Genomic DNA, 13,289 nt, shown 5'->3' with positions numbered 1-13,289 from the left:
CCAGACCAGGGCTCAAATCCGTGTCCCCTGCATTGGCAGGTGGATGCTTAACAACTGTGCCACCAGGGAGGCCCAGGTTTTTAAACAATAGAAACTTTTTTTAATGTCTGTGGTATTTGACAGCTTTTTCGGAGTTGTAATTTCTTGTGCTTTCTTTTCACATTCTAAATAAATATTCATTTGTATACATATATGTATCTGTAATTTTGTAGTTTTTTTTCTTACAAAGGACCTCTAAAATTGTGTAAGTTTCAGATCCTGCAAATCTGGAACTGCCTCTTTAGACCAAAATGAAGGTCATTATGAGAGATAATTAAATGACTAGGAACTGAAATCCAGTGAAGATGATGAGAAAGCAATGAATTTTTTTTTGAATTTTTGAATTTTATTTATTTTTTATACAGCAGGCTCTTGTTAGTTATCTATTTTATACATATTACTGTTTATATGTCTAGGGGTATGATTCTTGGTTTGGGTCCAAGAAAGCAATGAATTTGAGGTTAATTTAAAATATAAAATCAAAAGAGCATCTTAGTCAACTGGATATGGGGAATAGGAACGGAAGTTGGGTTGGATGATTCTAGTTTGGGTGAATGGATAGGTTTGGCATCATTCACCAAGACAGGGAACTCAGCAGAAAGAGGAAGATGTCTGTGGAGACATGGGTCAGGAGAGAGACTGGAGCCAGAAAAACAGTTTGGGTAATCACCAGTGTCTATACAGGGGAAGCTAGGGCAACAGATTAGCAGGTCCATGGTCACAGTAAATAGCAAGAGGTGAAGCTGAAGGATGGGACCCTGGGCAACAACTACTGGATGTATTGATTTGGTATATGTGTGTAAGGGACGATGAGGGTGCCAGGAAAGAAGAAAGAGAATTAGAACAAACAGGAAAGAAAGAGTAGCTTTATTAAGTGGAGGGAGAGGTGTATTTGAATAATTTCAAAGAGAGGATTGTTACTAAAATGTAAATTAAATTTGGCAATAGGCATATAACTGGCAGCCCTGAGTGAAAACCAACCCAGTGTAATTGTGAAAGTCAGTCAGACTGTAGTGGACTGAAGAATGAATGGGAAGTCAAGAAGTGCACTCAGGAAGTGTGGATGACTTGTTCAAGAATCATGACCAGCAATAAAAAGAAAGTTAGGGAAGTAGAGGGGACATACGGTCAAAGAAGGGTCAGGCCTGCTTTATTCATATCTACTAATACTAGACACATACCTACCACATGACCCAACAATCCTACTCCTAGGAAACTACCTAAGCATCACTAAAAGGAGAATACAGAAATAAATCATGGGGGACTTCCCTGGTGGCACAGTAATTAAGAATCTGCCTGCCAATGCAGGGGACACGGGTTCGAGCCCTGGTCCAGAAATATCCCACATGCCATGGAGCAACTAAGCCCACGCACCACAACTACTGAGCCTGTGCTCTAGAGCTCACGAGCCACAAACTACTGAAGCCCTCATGTCACAACTACTGAAGCCCATGCACCTAGAGCCTGTGCTCCACAACAAGAGAAGCCACCGTAATGAGAAGCCCACACACCGCAATGAAGAGTGGCCCCCACTCTCCACAACTAGAGAAAGCCCACGCACAGCAACAAAGACCCAATGCAGCCAAAAATAAAAATAAATAAATAAATTAAAGGAAAGAAAGAAAGAAATCATGGCGTATTCATACAATGGAATAATACACAGCAATAAAAAGAATGTATTACAGATAAGTTCAGCATGGATGAATCTCAAAAGTATCACGCTAACTGAAATTAGGCCAACACAAGACACTACATACTGTATAATTCCATCCGTATGAAGGTCAAGAATAGATAAAACTAATCTATGTTGTCAGAATCTAATCTATGAAGTCAGAATAGCAATTATCTCTGCGGAGGGGTGTTATCAACTGGGAAGAGGCATGAGAAGCTTCTGGAGTGAGGCAAATGTTCTAGATCTTGAGATATGTGATGGTTGCATAGCTGTATATATGTGCAAAAATGCATTAAACTGTGCTCTAAAATTAGTGAAGTCTAATGTCCTTTATTTTGCTATACTTCAATAAAAATGAAAAAATGAGTAAAAATGACATTTTAAGACACATTTACTGAGGAAATAACCACTAAGAACTATAAAATACCACCAATTCAAAGTGGATTCTGAGTTGACCCTGAGATATCTGCCAATAGTATGCACAGAAGCAACTACTGAAATTGACTGAACCAAATTAACCCATCAGCTACGGAGTCAACAATCCTCTCTCTTAGGTGGTGTTGTCAGTGTATTCAGCTCACTCATTGCTACCTACCTAAAAACGCTGCTCCCAATCCCACATCCTTATGGGAACAATCTGTCCATCCCAACTGAATAGTCCCTTAGATTGTCAAAAAGAGTTTTCCAGGGCTCAGGGTCAGCCTAATACCTCTCCTATATCAAAAAGAACACAATTCCTGACTTCCTTCACTTCTACAGAACAGCAGTTTAAAAGACAAACTTGTACCCATCAGAATCACAGCAGTAGTTTGTGATACTTTCCTTTGATGTCCCATTATCATATCCAATGATGAAGAGATAACAGATGGCATTTAAACCCAGTCATTTTGCTTTCAAAAAAAAAAAACTGTACTAATCATTAATAAGCTTAATGCTATTCAAAATTAATATGGTACCTGCACTCTCATATAAAAGAAAAATTAAATACTTACCATTTTGTCTTGTACCAACAGCAGCAATGATTACTGGAACTGAATTTAATGCTCTTTTTATCACTGGAATATAATTATCCTTCACTTCGTGAAATGAAAACTTGTCATTTACGTTGTATTTGATCACAATGATGTCAGCACCTCCAATTAGATTTCGAGAGGTGTACCAATCACTGTCAAAAATGTCCTAAACCAAAATGTAAAGAGCAATCTTTAGTCTGCTTATCTTCAAATCCATCATGAAATAAACTGTAACATATTAGATTAACTTCTTTACTATATTTTAATTTTTGGAATTCATTTTTAAAATTTATTTTTAAAAAAGTAACTACGTAAAATTTAAAACGTTTGAAGTCTATCAAGTCTTTAAATTTTTTAATTTATTCATTTAGCCTGGACAACTATGTGGTGATAAAATAGAATCTAGAGAATTCCTGAGACTCTGATGGAATAAGCAACCTCTTTAAACACCTGTACTTAAAAATGAACACTTTGTTTTAAAATTATGCCACAAAATATTAGCCAGACTCATCAAGAAAAAATGGGAGAAGACTCAAATCAATACAATTAGAAATGAAAAAGTAACAACTGACACTGCAGAAAAACAAAGGATCATGAAAGATTACTACAAGCAGCTATATGCCAATATAATGGACACCCTGTAAGAAACGGACAGGGGCTTCCCTGGTGGCGCAGTGGTTGAGAGTCCGCCTGCCGATGCAGGGGACTGGGAGGATCTCACATGCCGTGGAGCGGCTGGGCCCATGAGCCATGGCCACTGAGCCTGCGCGTCCGGAGCCTATGCTCCACAACGGGAGAGGCCACAACAGTGAGAGGCCCACATATTGAAAAAACAAAAAAAAAAGAAATGGACAAATTCTTAGAAAAGCACAACCTTCCAAGACTGAACCAAGAAGAAATAGAAAATATAAACAGGTCAATCACAAGCACTGAAATTGAGACTGTGATTAAAAATCTTCCAACAAACAAAAGCCCAGGACCAGATGGCTTCACAGGTGAATTCTATCAAACATTTAGAGAAGAGCTATCACCTATCCTTCTCAAACTCTTCCAAAATATAGCAGAGGGAGGAACACTCCCAAACTCATTCTATGAGGCCACCATCACCCTGATACCAAAACCAGACAAAGATGTCACAAAAAAAGAAAACTACAGGCCAATATCACTGATAAACATACATACAAAAATACTAGCAAACAGAATCCAACAGCACATTAAAAGGATCATACACCATGATCAAGTGGGGTTTTTATCCCAGGAATGCAAGGATTATTCAATATATGCAAATCAATCAATGTGATAAACCATATTAACAAATTAAAGGATAAAAACCATATGATCATCTCAATAGATGCAGAAAAAGCTTTCAACAAAATTCAACACCATTTATGATAAAAACCCTCCAGAAAGTAGGCATAGAGGGAACTTACCTCAACATAATACAGGCCATATGTGACAAATCCACAGCCAACATTGTTCTCAGAGGTGAAAAACTGAAACCATTTCCTCTAAGATCAGGAACAAGACAAGGTTGTCCACTCTCACCACTATTATTCAACACAGTTTTGGAAGTTTTAGCCACAGCAATCAGAGAAGAAAATAAATAAAAGGAATCCATATTGGAAAAGAAGAAGGAAAGCTGTCACTGTCTGCAGATGATATGATACTATATGTAAAGAATCCCAAAGACGCTACCAGAGAACTATTAGAGCTAATCAATGAATTTTGTAAAGTAGCAGGACACAAAACTAATGCACAGAATTCTCTTGCATTCCTATACACTAAGGATGAAAAATCTGAAAGAGAAATTAAGGAAACACTCCCATTTACCACTGCAACAAAAAGAATAAAATACCTAGGAATAAACCTACCTAAGGAGACAAAAGACCTGTATGCAGAAAATTATAAGACACTGATGAAGGAAATTAAAGATGATACAAACAGATCAAGAGATATACCATGTTCTTGGATTGGAAGAATCAACAGTGTGAAAATGACTATACTACCCAAAGCAATCTACAGATTCAATGCAATCCCTATCAAACTACCAAAGGCATTTTTCACAGAACTAGAACAAAAAATTACACAATTGTATGGAAACACAAAAGACCCTAAATAGCCAAAGCAATCTTGAGAAAGAAAACTGGAGCTGGAGGAATCAGGCTCCCGGGCTTCAGACTATGCTACAAAGCTACAGTAATCAAGACAGTGTGGTACTGGCATAAAAACAGAAATATAGATCAATGGAACAGGATAGAAAGCCCAGAGATAAACCCACACACATATGGTCACCTTATCTTTGATAAAGGAGGCAAGAATATACAATGGAGAAAAGACAGCCTCTTCAATAAGTGGTGCTGGAAAAACTGGACAGCTACGTGTAAAAGAATGAAATTAGAACACTCCCTAACATCATACACAAAAGTAAACTTAAAATGGATTAAAGACCTAAATGTAAGGTCAGACACTATAAAACTCTTAGAGGAAAACATAGGCAGAACACTTTATGACATAAATCACAACCAGATCCTTTTTGACCCACCTCCTAGAGAAATGGAAATAAAAACAAAAATAAACAAATGGGACCTAATGAAACTTAAAAGCTTTTGCACAGTAAAGAAAAACATAAACAAGATGAAAAGACAACCCTCAGAATGGGAGAAAATATTTGCAAATGAAGCAACTGACAAAGGATAAAAAATTCTCCAAAATTTACAAGCAGCTCATGCAGCTCAATATCAAAAAAACAAACAACCCAATCCAAAAATGGGTAGAAGACCTAAATAGACATTTCTCCAAAGAAGATATACAGATTGCCAACAAACACATGAAAGAATGCTCAACATCACTAATCATTAGAGAAATGCAAATCAAAAATACAATGAGGTATCACCTCGCACCAGTCAGAATGGCCATTGTCAAAAACTCTACAAACAGTAAATGCTGGAGAGGGTGTGAAGAAAAGGGAACCCTCTTGCACTGTTGGTGGAAATGTAAATTTATACAGCCATTATGGAGAACAGTATGAAGGTTCCTTAAAAAACTAAAATTAGAACTACAATATGACCCAGCAATCCCACTACTGGGCATTTTTTTACTGAGAAAACCATAATTCAAAAAGAGTCATGTATCACAATGTTCACTGCAGAGCTATTTACAACAGCCAGGACGTGGAAGCAACCTAAGTGTTCATGGACAGATGAATGAATAAAGATGTGGCACAGATATACAATGGAATATTACTCAGCCATAAAAGGAAACAAAATTGAGCTACCTGTAATGAGGTGGATGGACCTAGAGTCTGTCATACAGAGTGAAGTAAGTCAGAAAGAGAAAAACAAGTACTGTATGCTAACACATATATATGGAATCTAAAAAAAAAAAAGAAGAACTTAGGGGCAGGACAAAAATAAAGACACAGATGTAGAGAATGGACTTGACATGGGGAGGGGGATGGGTAAGCTGGGACGAAGTGAGAGAGTGGCATGGACTTATATATACTACCAAATGTAAAACAGATAGCTAATGGGAAGCAGCCCCATAGCACAGGGAGATCAGCTCGGTGCTTTGTGACCACCTAGAGGGGTGGGATAGGGAGGGCAGGAGGGAGACGCGAGAGGGAGGAGATATGGGGATATATGTGTATGTATAGCTGATTCACTTTGTTATAAAGCAGAAACTAACACACCATTGTTAAGCAATTATACTCCAATAAAGACATTTAAAAAAAATAACAATCCACTAGGACTAAGTACAAAAAATCAGAATGCTAGATTTATGCACATGAAGTAAAACATAAATAAAATACCATATACAATAAAATAAAATAAAATTATGCCATAGCTTTAACACCTAATAGTTTCAAAAATTAACACTATGCATTAGATGCAAGAGCATCAGTGTGAGTAAGGAAGCTTCAGAGGATTTTCTGTGACCCAGTTAGATAATGCAGGATTGTTCAGTCATTTAGATTGTATTGATAATACCCTGTGAATTCTGTGGAGTTCCATATATTTTATCCATATCTCAAAATTCATATATATTTTTCAACTTTATCCATTCTTTGGACAGTACTGCATATATGTAGTGTGCATGTGAGGGGAACAAGGGGCGCGGAGGGGTATGCCTCCACAAAAAGATAGTGTGTATTATAAGATGATGTTAACATGGTAAGGAGTATATGTGCAATTCATGTATTTTGTTCGTATCAATTAAAAATTCAGGATAAACCTTTCCAATTTTGAAATGTTTACTTTTGGACTACAGCTAATAATATTCATATTTAGAATTAGGGCCAAAAGTAATTTATTATGGACGCTACTCCTTAAAACTTTGCACCTTGGTATTTTAAAAATAATTTTTCAAAGTTACTGTGTGAATAGTGGTATAAGAAAAATATCGTTATGTACCTTAATACCATTGCTAAATATGCATAAGTGGCTTCCTTCTCACATTCTGGTTAACTATTAATCATTATTTGTCCTTTCATGTGGCCTTTGGTATGTATTCCTAGGATGTAATAAAGCTAGATTAAGAAAATAGACAGCTAGATATGGCTAACAAGTCCAAAACTGTTGGGCTATGAAAGTCTGCACTTTGAAATATGAGTCCAAACCAGGGTTTGAATCAATCAGTTGTGACAGAGCTTTTATCCTGTTAGAAAATTCTGGAGAAGTGTCACAGCAATGCCCTTTTGCAGAGAGCTTCTTCTCACCAGTACACCGCCATGCCCCAGCAAAGCCTCTCCCAATTCCCTACACCCTCACAACCTGCCCATTTCCTACAAGTATATTCTGCATAACAAGAATTGCAGAATTTTTAGATATGAATACTTTACTGAGAGTGGGATGGACAGAGCCTTTTTAGAGGAAGACTTAAAAACCAAAAAAAAACAAAAAACAAAAAAACGCAAACTATGGGGATATAAACAGCAAAGGCAAAATTCTTGAACTTAGTGGAGGATGTAAGAGGAGGGAGAAGTGAATTGGGACACAGATCAAGAAAATGTGAAAGCTTCCCAGCAGAGCTCTATGCTAATTTCCAAATCCCAAACCACAAAACCCATTCAGTTCCAGCTGTATCTGTTACAGTATTCAAGCTCAAAGTATATACGTACAACAGGGTATAAAAATACAATAAAGAAAGAGGACAAAGTTAGATGAATGGGATGAACAAACTAAACTTAAGTGGGACCAATATCAAGCAGCCATTTAACTCTGAGAGAACAAATCAAAAGTAACTGCTCTCTGCATTCCAAATAGTTCAAAATTCCAGAGTTACTGGAGACGTGTAGAAAGAAAAAGGAGACATTTAAGGGAAAATGTCACGAGGAAATGGGTTTTGGCTTCATTAACTCTGTGGTACTGAGGATATAAATCTATAAATAATTTTATTTTTAAAACAAATCAGAGCTTCAAACCCTGCCCAAGAAAAGTGTGCATATATTATCTCATTGCTTTTTATGGAATATTTTTGGTAAACAGGAAAAGATCTAGAAATGAAATAATAATATAACAAAAAAGGGTGGGTTTCAGAGACATACTAAACAATAAGCTACATGTAATGAATTTGAAGCACATTTATTTAAAAAGTGCCAAGTATACATGGCAAAGATCCAGAGTGAGGCTGCGGATATACAGAAGAAAACTAGGGAAGAGAAGCACAACTATCTCACTCTAACTCCAAGAAAACAATGGCACATTTCTTCTCAAACTGTCTCAAAGAGAAAATGCTCCACTGGTTTCTAGAAATATGAAGGAAATCAAATTCTCCCACCCCTTGTAAATCAGTTCCAGGATTTCCTCTAGGCAGTTATGCAACACGAGGCTTGGAGCCACATTTGAGGAATGGAACTCATCTGTTGAAAAATAATCTTAATTTTTACAGCAAAACAACAATTTTATTCTACTTGGTTGTGAGGCTGCAATACAGCATCTACTAAGTACTAACACGGCTGCCTCTATGTACTTTATTTGTGTGGAGATCTTGAATGATGTGTGGGAAAACTTTACTTTTGCTTCATTTAAGCAATACACGGATATACTAAAGTTGTGATAAACACTTTATTATTATCGTAGCTACCGCTTATTGATTACTTACTACATGCCCGTCTAGATGTTAAGAACTTTACACATACTAACTCATTTATTCTTCAGCACAGCTCTGGGAGGCAGGGATTATTATGTTTATTTTACACACAGAGTAAATAAAGCTAGGAGAGGATGAGTGACTTTACCCAGGAACACAGCCACTAACTCGCAAGGTGAGGATCTGAAATCAGGTCCTTTTGATATCAAAACCTGTGCTCTATCTGCTCTGCTATGTTTCATATTCTGATTCAGTACATGGCAAATACCAGCTGATGAATACAATCAACTTTCATATCTCTGACGGGCTTTTACTTACCACCAAGAGAAGAAAAGCACCTCATAAAGAGTAGCTCTACAAATGTATTCTACTATGTCTGAAGACCACTATAACCCAGAAAACTGTGCCTGGTTACAAACTCAATGTCTTAAAAAAGGCCAGAGTCTAACCAAACAAAAGGTGATTAACATAATAAAACATAACAATAAACTTAAGACCAAAAAAATCCAGACTGTGAAGGCTTATTTCAATCGATTTGGAAGATTTCATTTACTACAATCCATGGGATCACAAGTATTTGCTTTTGCTAAACTAACAACATAAAAAGGAAAGAGTTCACTGCTCAAAGAAAAAGCAGGAAAGGTTAACCTAACATCCTAATTCAGCTTATTTTATTTTCCTTACATTTATTTACTCTATTCACTCAACATTTGTTCAACTGACTGTAGAACCAATTAGTTTTTAGACTGTAAGATTTTTCACAATGAAATGACCGAAGTAAAAGAAGGGTTTCCTTTGCTTGCATGGACTCCAGCCAGTAAGTCCTCTACCAATGCTTCCTACGATCAGCATCACCACTGTCATAATTAGGAATTTAATAGCATCCCTGTTATTGAAAAAGCCCATTTTTCATTTATTTTAGCCTATTAAATTTACTTTAGCTGAAAATTTATTTGGGCAAGTGATCTTTTCTTTCAGTAATATGGAAATTTGCATAAGAAATGTTTTTATGTACATTTCTTTGGAAAGGTGTATTAGTTCCCGATAGTCCCTAATTCGGTTTTCTTAAAGTGCAGTTTAAATGTAAATCTCACATAATGATATCTGTATTTTTTTAGACATTAAACTTTCTTCTGTTATAAAATATAATACTTAGCTGCAACATAAGTTTTATACTAATAAAGAATCAGAAACTTTCGAGTAAGATTACATGAAAACATTCAAAACATGATGCTATTGTGTACTGAAAACATTTATACATGTCAGAGAGTAGATTTCTTCTTTTATCACTCAAGAATTAGACTAGCATTTATCAACTTCATTATGATTTCTTTTAATTATAGCAAATTTTAAAGCTTTTTCAAGTCCCAAAACAGTATTAGCAATATTTCTGATTTACAGGTCACTAAAAAGAAATGGCTAAATATATCCAGAATATCTGCATTATTAAAATTAAAAACACTAATTAAATTTTTTCAAAGGTGGATAGTGCTATAAAAGAATCGTTTAAAATTAATTCTCAGTCCCTGTCTTTCCCGCCCCCTTTCCAGGGGTCCTATTTCTGAGCCGCCCCAGTGAAATGTATTTTTGCTGTGTTGAGCTTTCAGAGATCTTTATTTTTAGAACACTAATATTTTATATCACCCACAGGGTAGGCATGAAAAAACATTGCTGTCTGCTGGTGAAACTTAGTGACCTCGTCCCTTGGGGTTGGGACATTCAGTCAGCTGTCTACCAGGGGACAACCCAGAGTCGTGAAGTGTACGCGTTAAGTGCTTCACATTCCCACTGGGGCTTTTTCCCTTCTAAGAGTGTTCTCTGACTAGGCTGGCCCCTGCCCAATGAAACGAAGGACCAAAGATTTTCCCCAAAATGTTTAAAAACTCTCCCCAGGTGACCCAGACGTCCACATTCATGAAAGGGGAAAAAGGGGGAGGAGAAAAAAAAAAGAGAGAAAGAAAGAAAAGGAAAGCTCCATCAGCCTCTGCACAGAGCAGCTGCGGGCCCTTACCCAGACGGGACAGTCGTGGACCACTAGCTTGACATTCCCAAACGCGCTGGCCTGATACTCGGTGAACACGGGACGCGCGACCGTACTGGTCGCGTTCAGCAACAAGCTGCTTTCGTCCCCTGAGACCAGCGGGCTTCTCCCCAGGTAAGTGCGGATGAGCCCCGACGGCCGATTGTCCTGGTGAAACGCGTCCCCCTCGTTCCCCAGCGCCACGATGTGAATGGACCTACACGGCAGAGACGGGGGCGAGGGGGAGAAAAGGCGCGTGGTCAGCGCGAGGCTCCCTTTCGTCCCAACAGGAAGTGCGGGGGGCAGCGCGCAGCGGGGGTGGGCACGAGCCCCTCGCCCAGGGGCGCACGGCACGCGCTGGGGTACAGACAATGGCAGGACCGCGACGCGTACTTACATGATCTCAAATCCAAGGGCAGGGCGGCGACTCGGAGAAAAGAGGCTCCTCACGGCTTCTAGGAGCCCGTCCGCGGCGTATCCACCCGCAATCAGCTCATGCCGGGCCGCGTCCCCCCTAGCGCACCTCCCCCGCTGCGCGGCCGACGCAGAGCGGGCCCGCGCGAGCCAGCGAGCGAGCGAGCCACGGGGGCCGAGGGCGTGCGAGTCTGGCCGTGTGCGCGCGGCCAGCCAGTCAGGAAGTGCCAGGGAACATCCCGGCCGGCTGCGCCGCTCCCGCCTCCCCGGCGGCCGCCGAGCGTTGCCGGACGCCGTAACCCCGCTCCGCCGCGCTCCCTCGGCCGGGCAGTAGTCGCCTCCTCCGGCTGCTGCTGCTGCCGCCGCCGCTCCTCCTCCTTCTGGCCCAGACAGGGTAGGAGAAAAGCCGGGCCTCCGCCCCCTTGGCGGGCCGGGCGGGCGGGCGGGCGGGAGCAGCACGTGCCGGCCTTGGGGGTCGGGAGGACGAGGGGGCCGCGCTCCTCGCTGAGGCCCCGGAGCCCGGGCGGCGGCGGCCGGGTACAAAAGAGCGGCCCGCGCGCGGGGCGCCGCGGAATATAAATTAATAAATACGACGCCCCAGCCCGAGAGCTCCCGATCGCCAATCCGCCTGCAGCAAGTTTGTTCAACTCGACAGGCTGTAACCAGAGCCGGGGAAAGGGGAGGGTGGGTCGGTGAGGCCCCTGCTCCCTAAAGACTGGAAAAAAAAGAGGTGAGGGAAGCCAGCTTCCCTGGGAGTCCAGCTCGCTGGCCGCTCCAGCAGCCCCAATTTTTTTTTTTTTTTCCCCTCTTGGCCTTGACCAAAAAGTGTTTTAGCAAGTCTGCCGCTTTGTCATTTGTCAACATGTAGTACAGCTGTTTTCTAGAATCATACTTGTGAGGAAAAAAATAAAGGAAACATTCATCCTGGTGCAGAAAGGGTTCTTTGTTCACGCAGCAACTAATTCGCTAATATCGCTGCAGAAGGATTATTTACTACTTCAAGCTATATTCGGCATCTTTTACCAAAAACTTAAGGGTTTTTTGCTTTTTTTTTTAAGTGTTGTGGTTCTTATTATGATAGTTTTAGAAACCAGTTACGAGTGAGGTGTTTGTGTTTACATGCTAAATGCTAGTTTACGTGGAGATTTTTCTGTACACATTATGGCCACATGTTTAATAATACCTCCTCAGACCAGCTGAAAAAATAACGATCATGCTAATGCAAGGATACTTTAGATTCTTTCATGATAACGCCCTGAAGTAAAGGCTGTGAATGTCCCCAAAGAGCCTCAAACTGCCTCAATGCAAATGAAAACTGGAATCCACTAATTCCAAGAAGGGCCAGAGTTTACTCTGGGGCTCTGCTTCTCCATAAACATGAACATTCTTACAAGTGCTCTGTGTTGAAAGAGTTCTTGTTTATCCTTTTATTTATTTATGTATTTAGCCCGACTTTAAAATGTTGCTGTTTCTTTTCTCAACTGAGCTATTTTGAGGGTATGAAACAGGAGATGCTGAGTAGGACAGTGAAAAGCCTAGGGTAAGAGCCCTTTGGAATGTGAACAACTTTTTATTATGGGCCCTTGGTTGCTCAACTGAAAGTAGTTTAATAGTTTCTCATGCTCAAATAGGGTATAATGGGGGGCATTCTTTATGTTGTCACTGATTTTTTAAAAATCTAATTTCCTTTGCACTCAGTATAGTTTCTCTTTTAGTCTCTAGAACCTAAAACATCCTGAAATCTTTGAGAGTACAGGATCACCTTTTCTCTGGGGTCATCAATCCCCTCCAGTAACCACAAGTCAAAAACAAAGACACTAGAATGGGTGAATGAATAAAGAAAAATGTAGTATATACATACAATGAAATATTATTCAGCCTTAAAAAAGGGGGAAATCTTGTCATATGTTACAACATGAATGACTCTCCAGGGCAATAAGCTAGTCATAGAAAGACAAAGACTGCTTATTCCACTTACATGAGGTATCTAAGGCAGTCAAACTCTTAGAAACAGAAAGCAGAATGCTGGTTTTAAGGGGCTGAG

The 13,289-nt window shown here is 39.7% G+C and overlaps 1 protein-coding gene across 2 annotated transcripts in view; it reads right to left on the bottom strand.

Moving 5' to 3' along the window:
* Positions 1-11,946, bottom strand: part of RHOBTB3 (Rho related BTB domain containing 3) — a 56,512-nt gene extending 44,566 nt beyond the window's left edge. For both annotated transcript variants that reach the window (XM_079917645.1, XM_079917646.1), the window contains exons 1-3: positions 11,229-11,946; positions 10,823-11,048; positions 2,704-2,890 (exon numbers count right to left, since the gene is read on the bottom strand). In XM_079917645.1, the coding sequence (XP_079773771.1) occupies positions 2,704-2,890; positions 10,823-11,048; positions 11,229-11,230 (415 nt within the window). In that variant the 5' untranslated portion in view covers positions 11,231-11,946. The remainder of the gene's footprint in view (positions 1-2,703; positions 2,891-10,822; positions 11,049-11,228) is intronic.
* Between the last annotated feature and the right edge of the window lie 1,343 nt (positions 11,947-13,289).

Source organism: Stenella coeruleoalba (assembly GCF_951394435.1).
Source record: "Stenella coeruleoalba genome assembly, chromosome: 3".
NCBI classification, from domain to species: Eukaryota; Metazoa; Chordata; class Mammalia; order Artiodactyla; family Delphinidae; genus Stenella; species Stenella coeruleoalba.
Note: the sequence above shows the minus strand (reverse complement) of the source record. Positions and strands in the feature narration are given on the sequence as shown.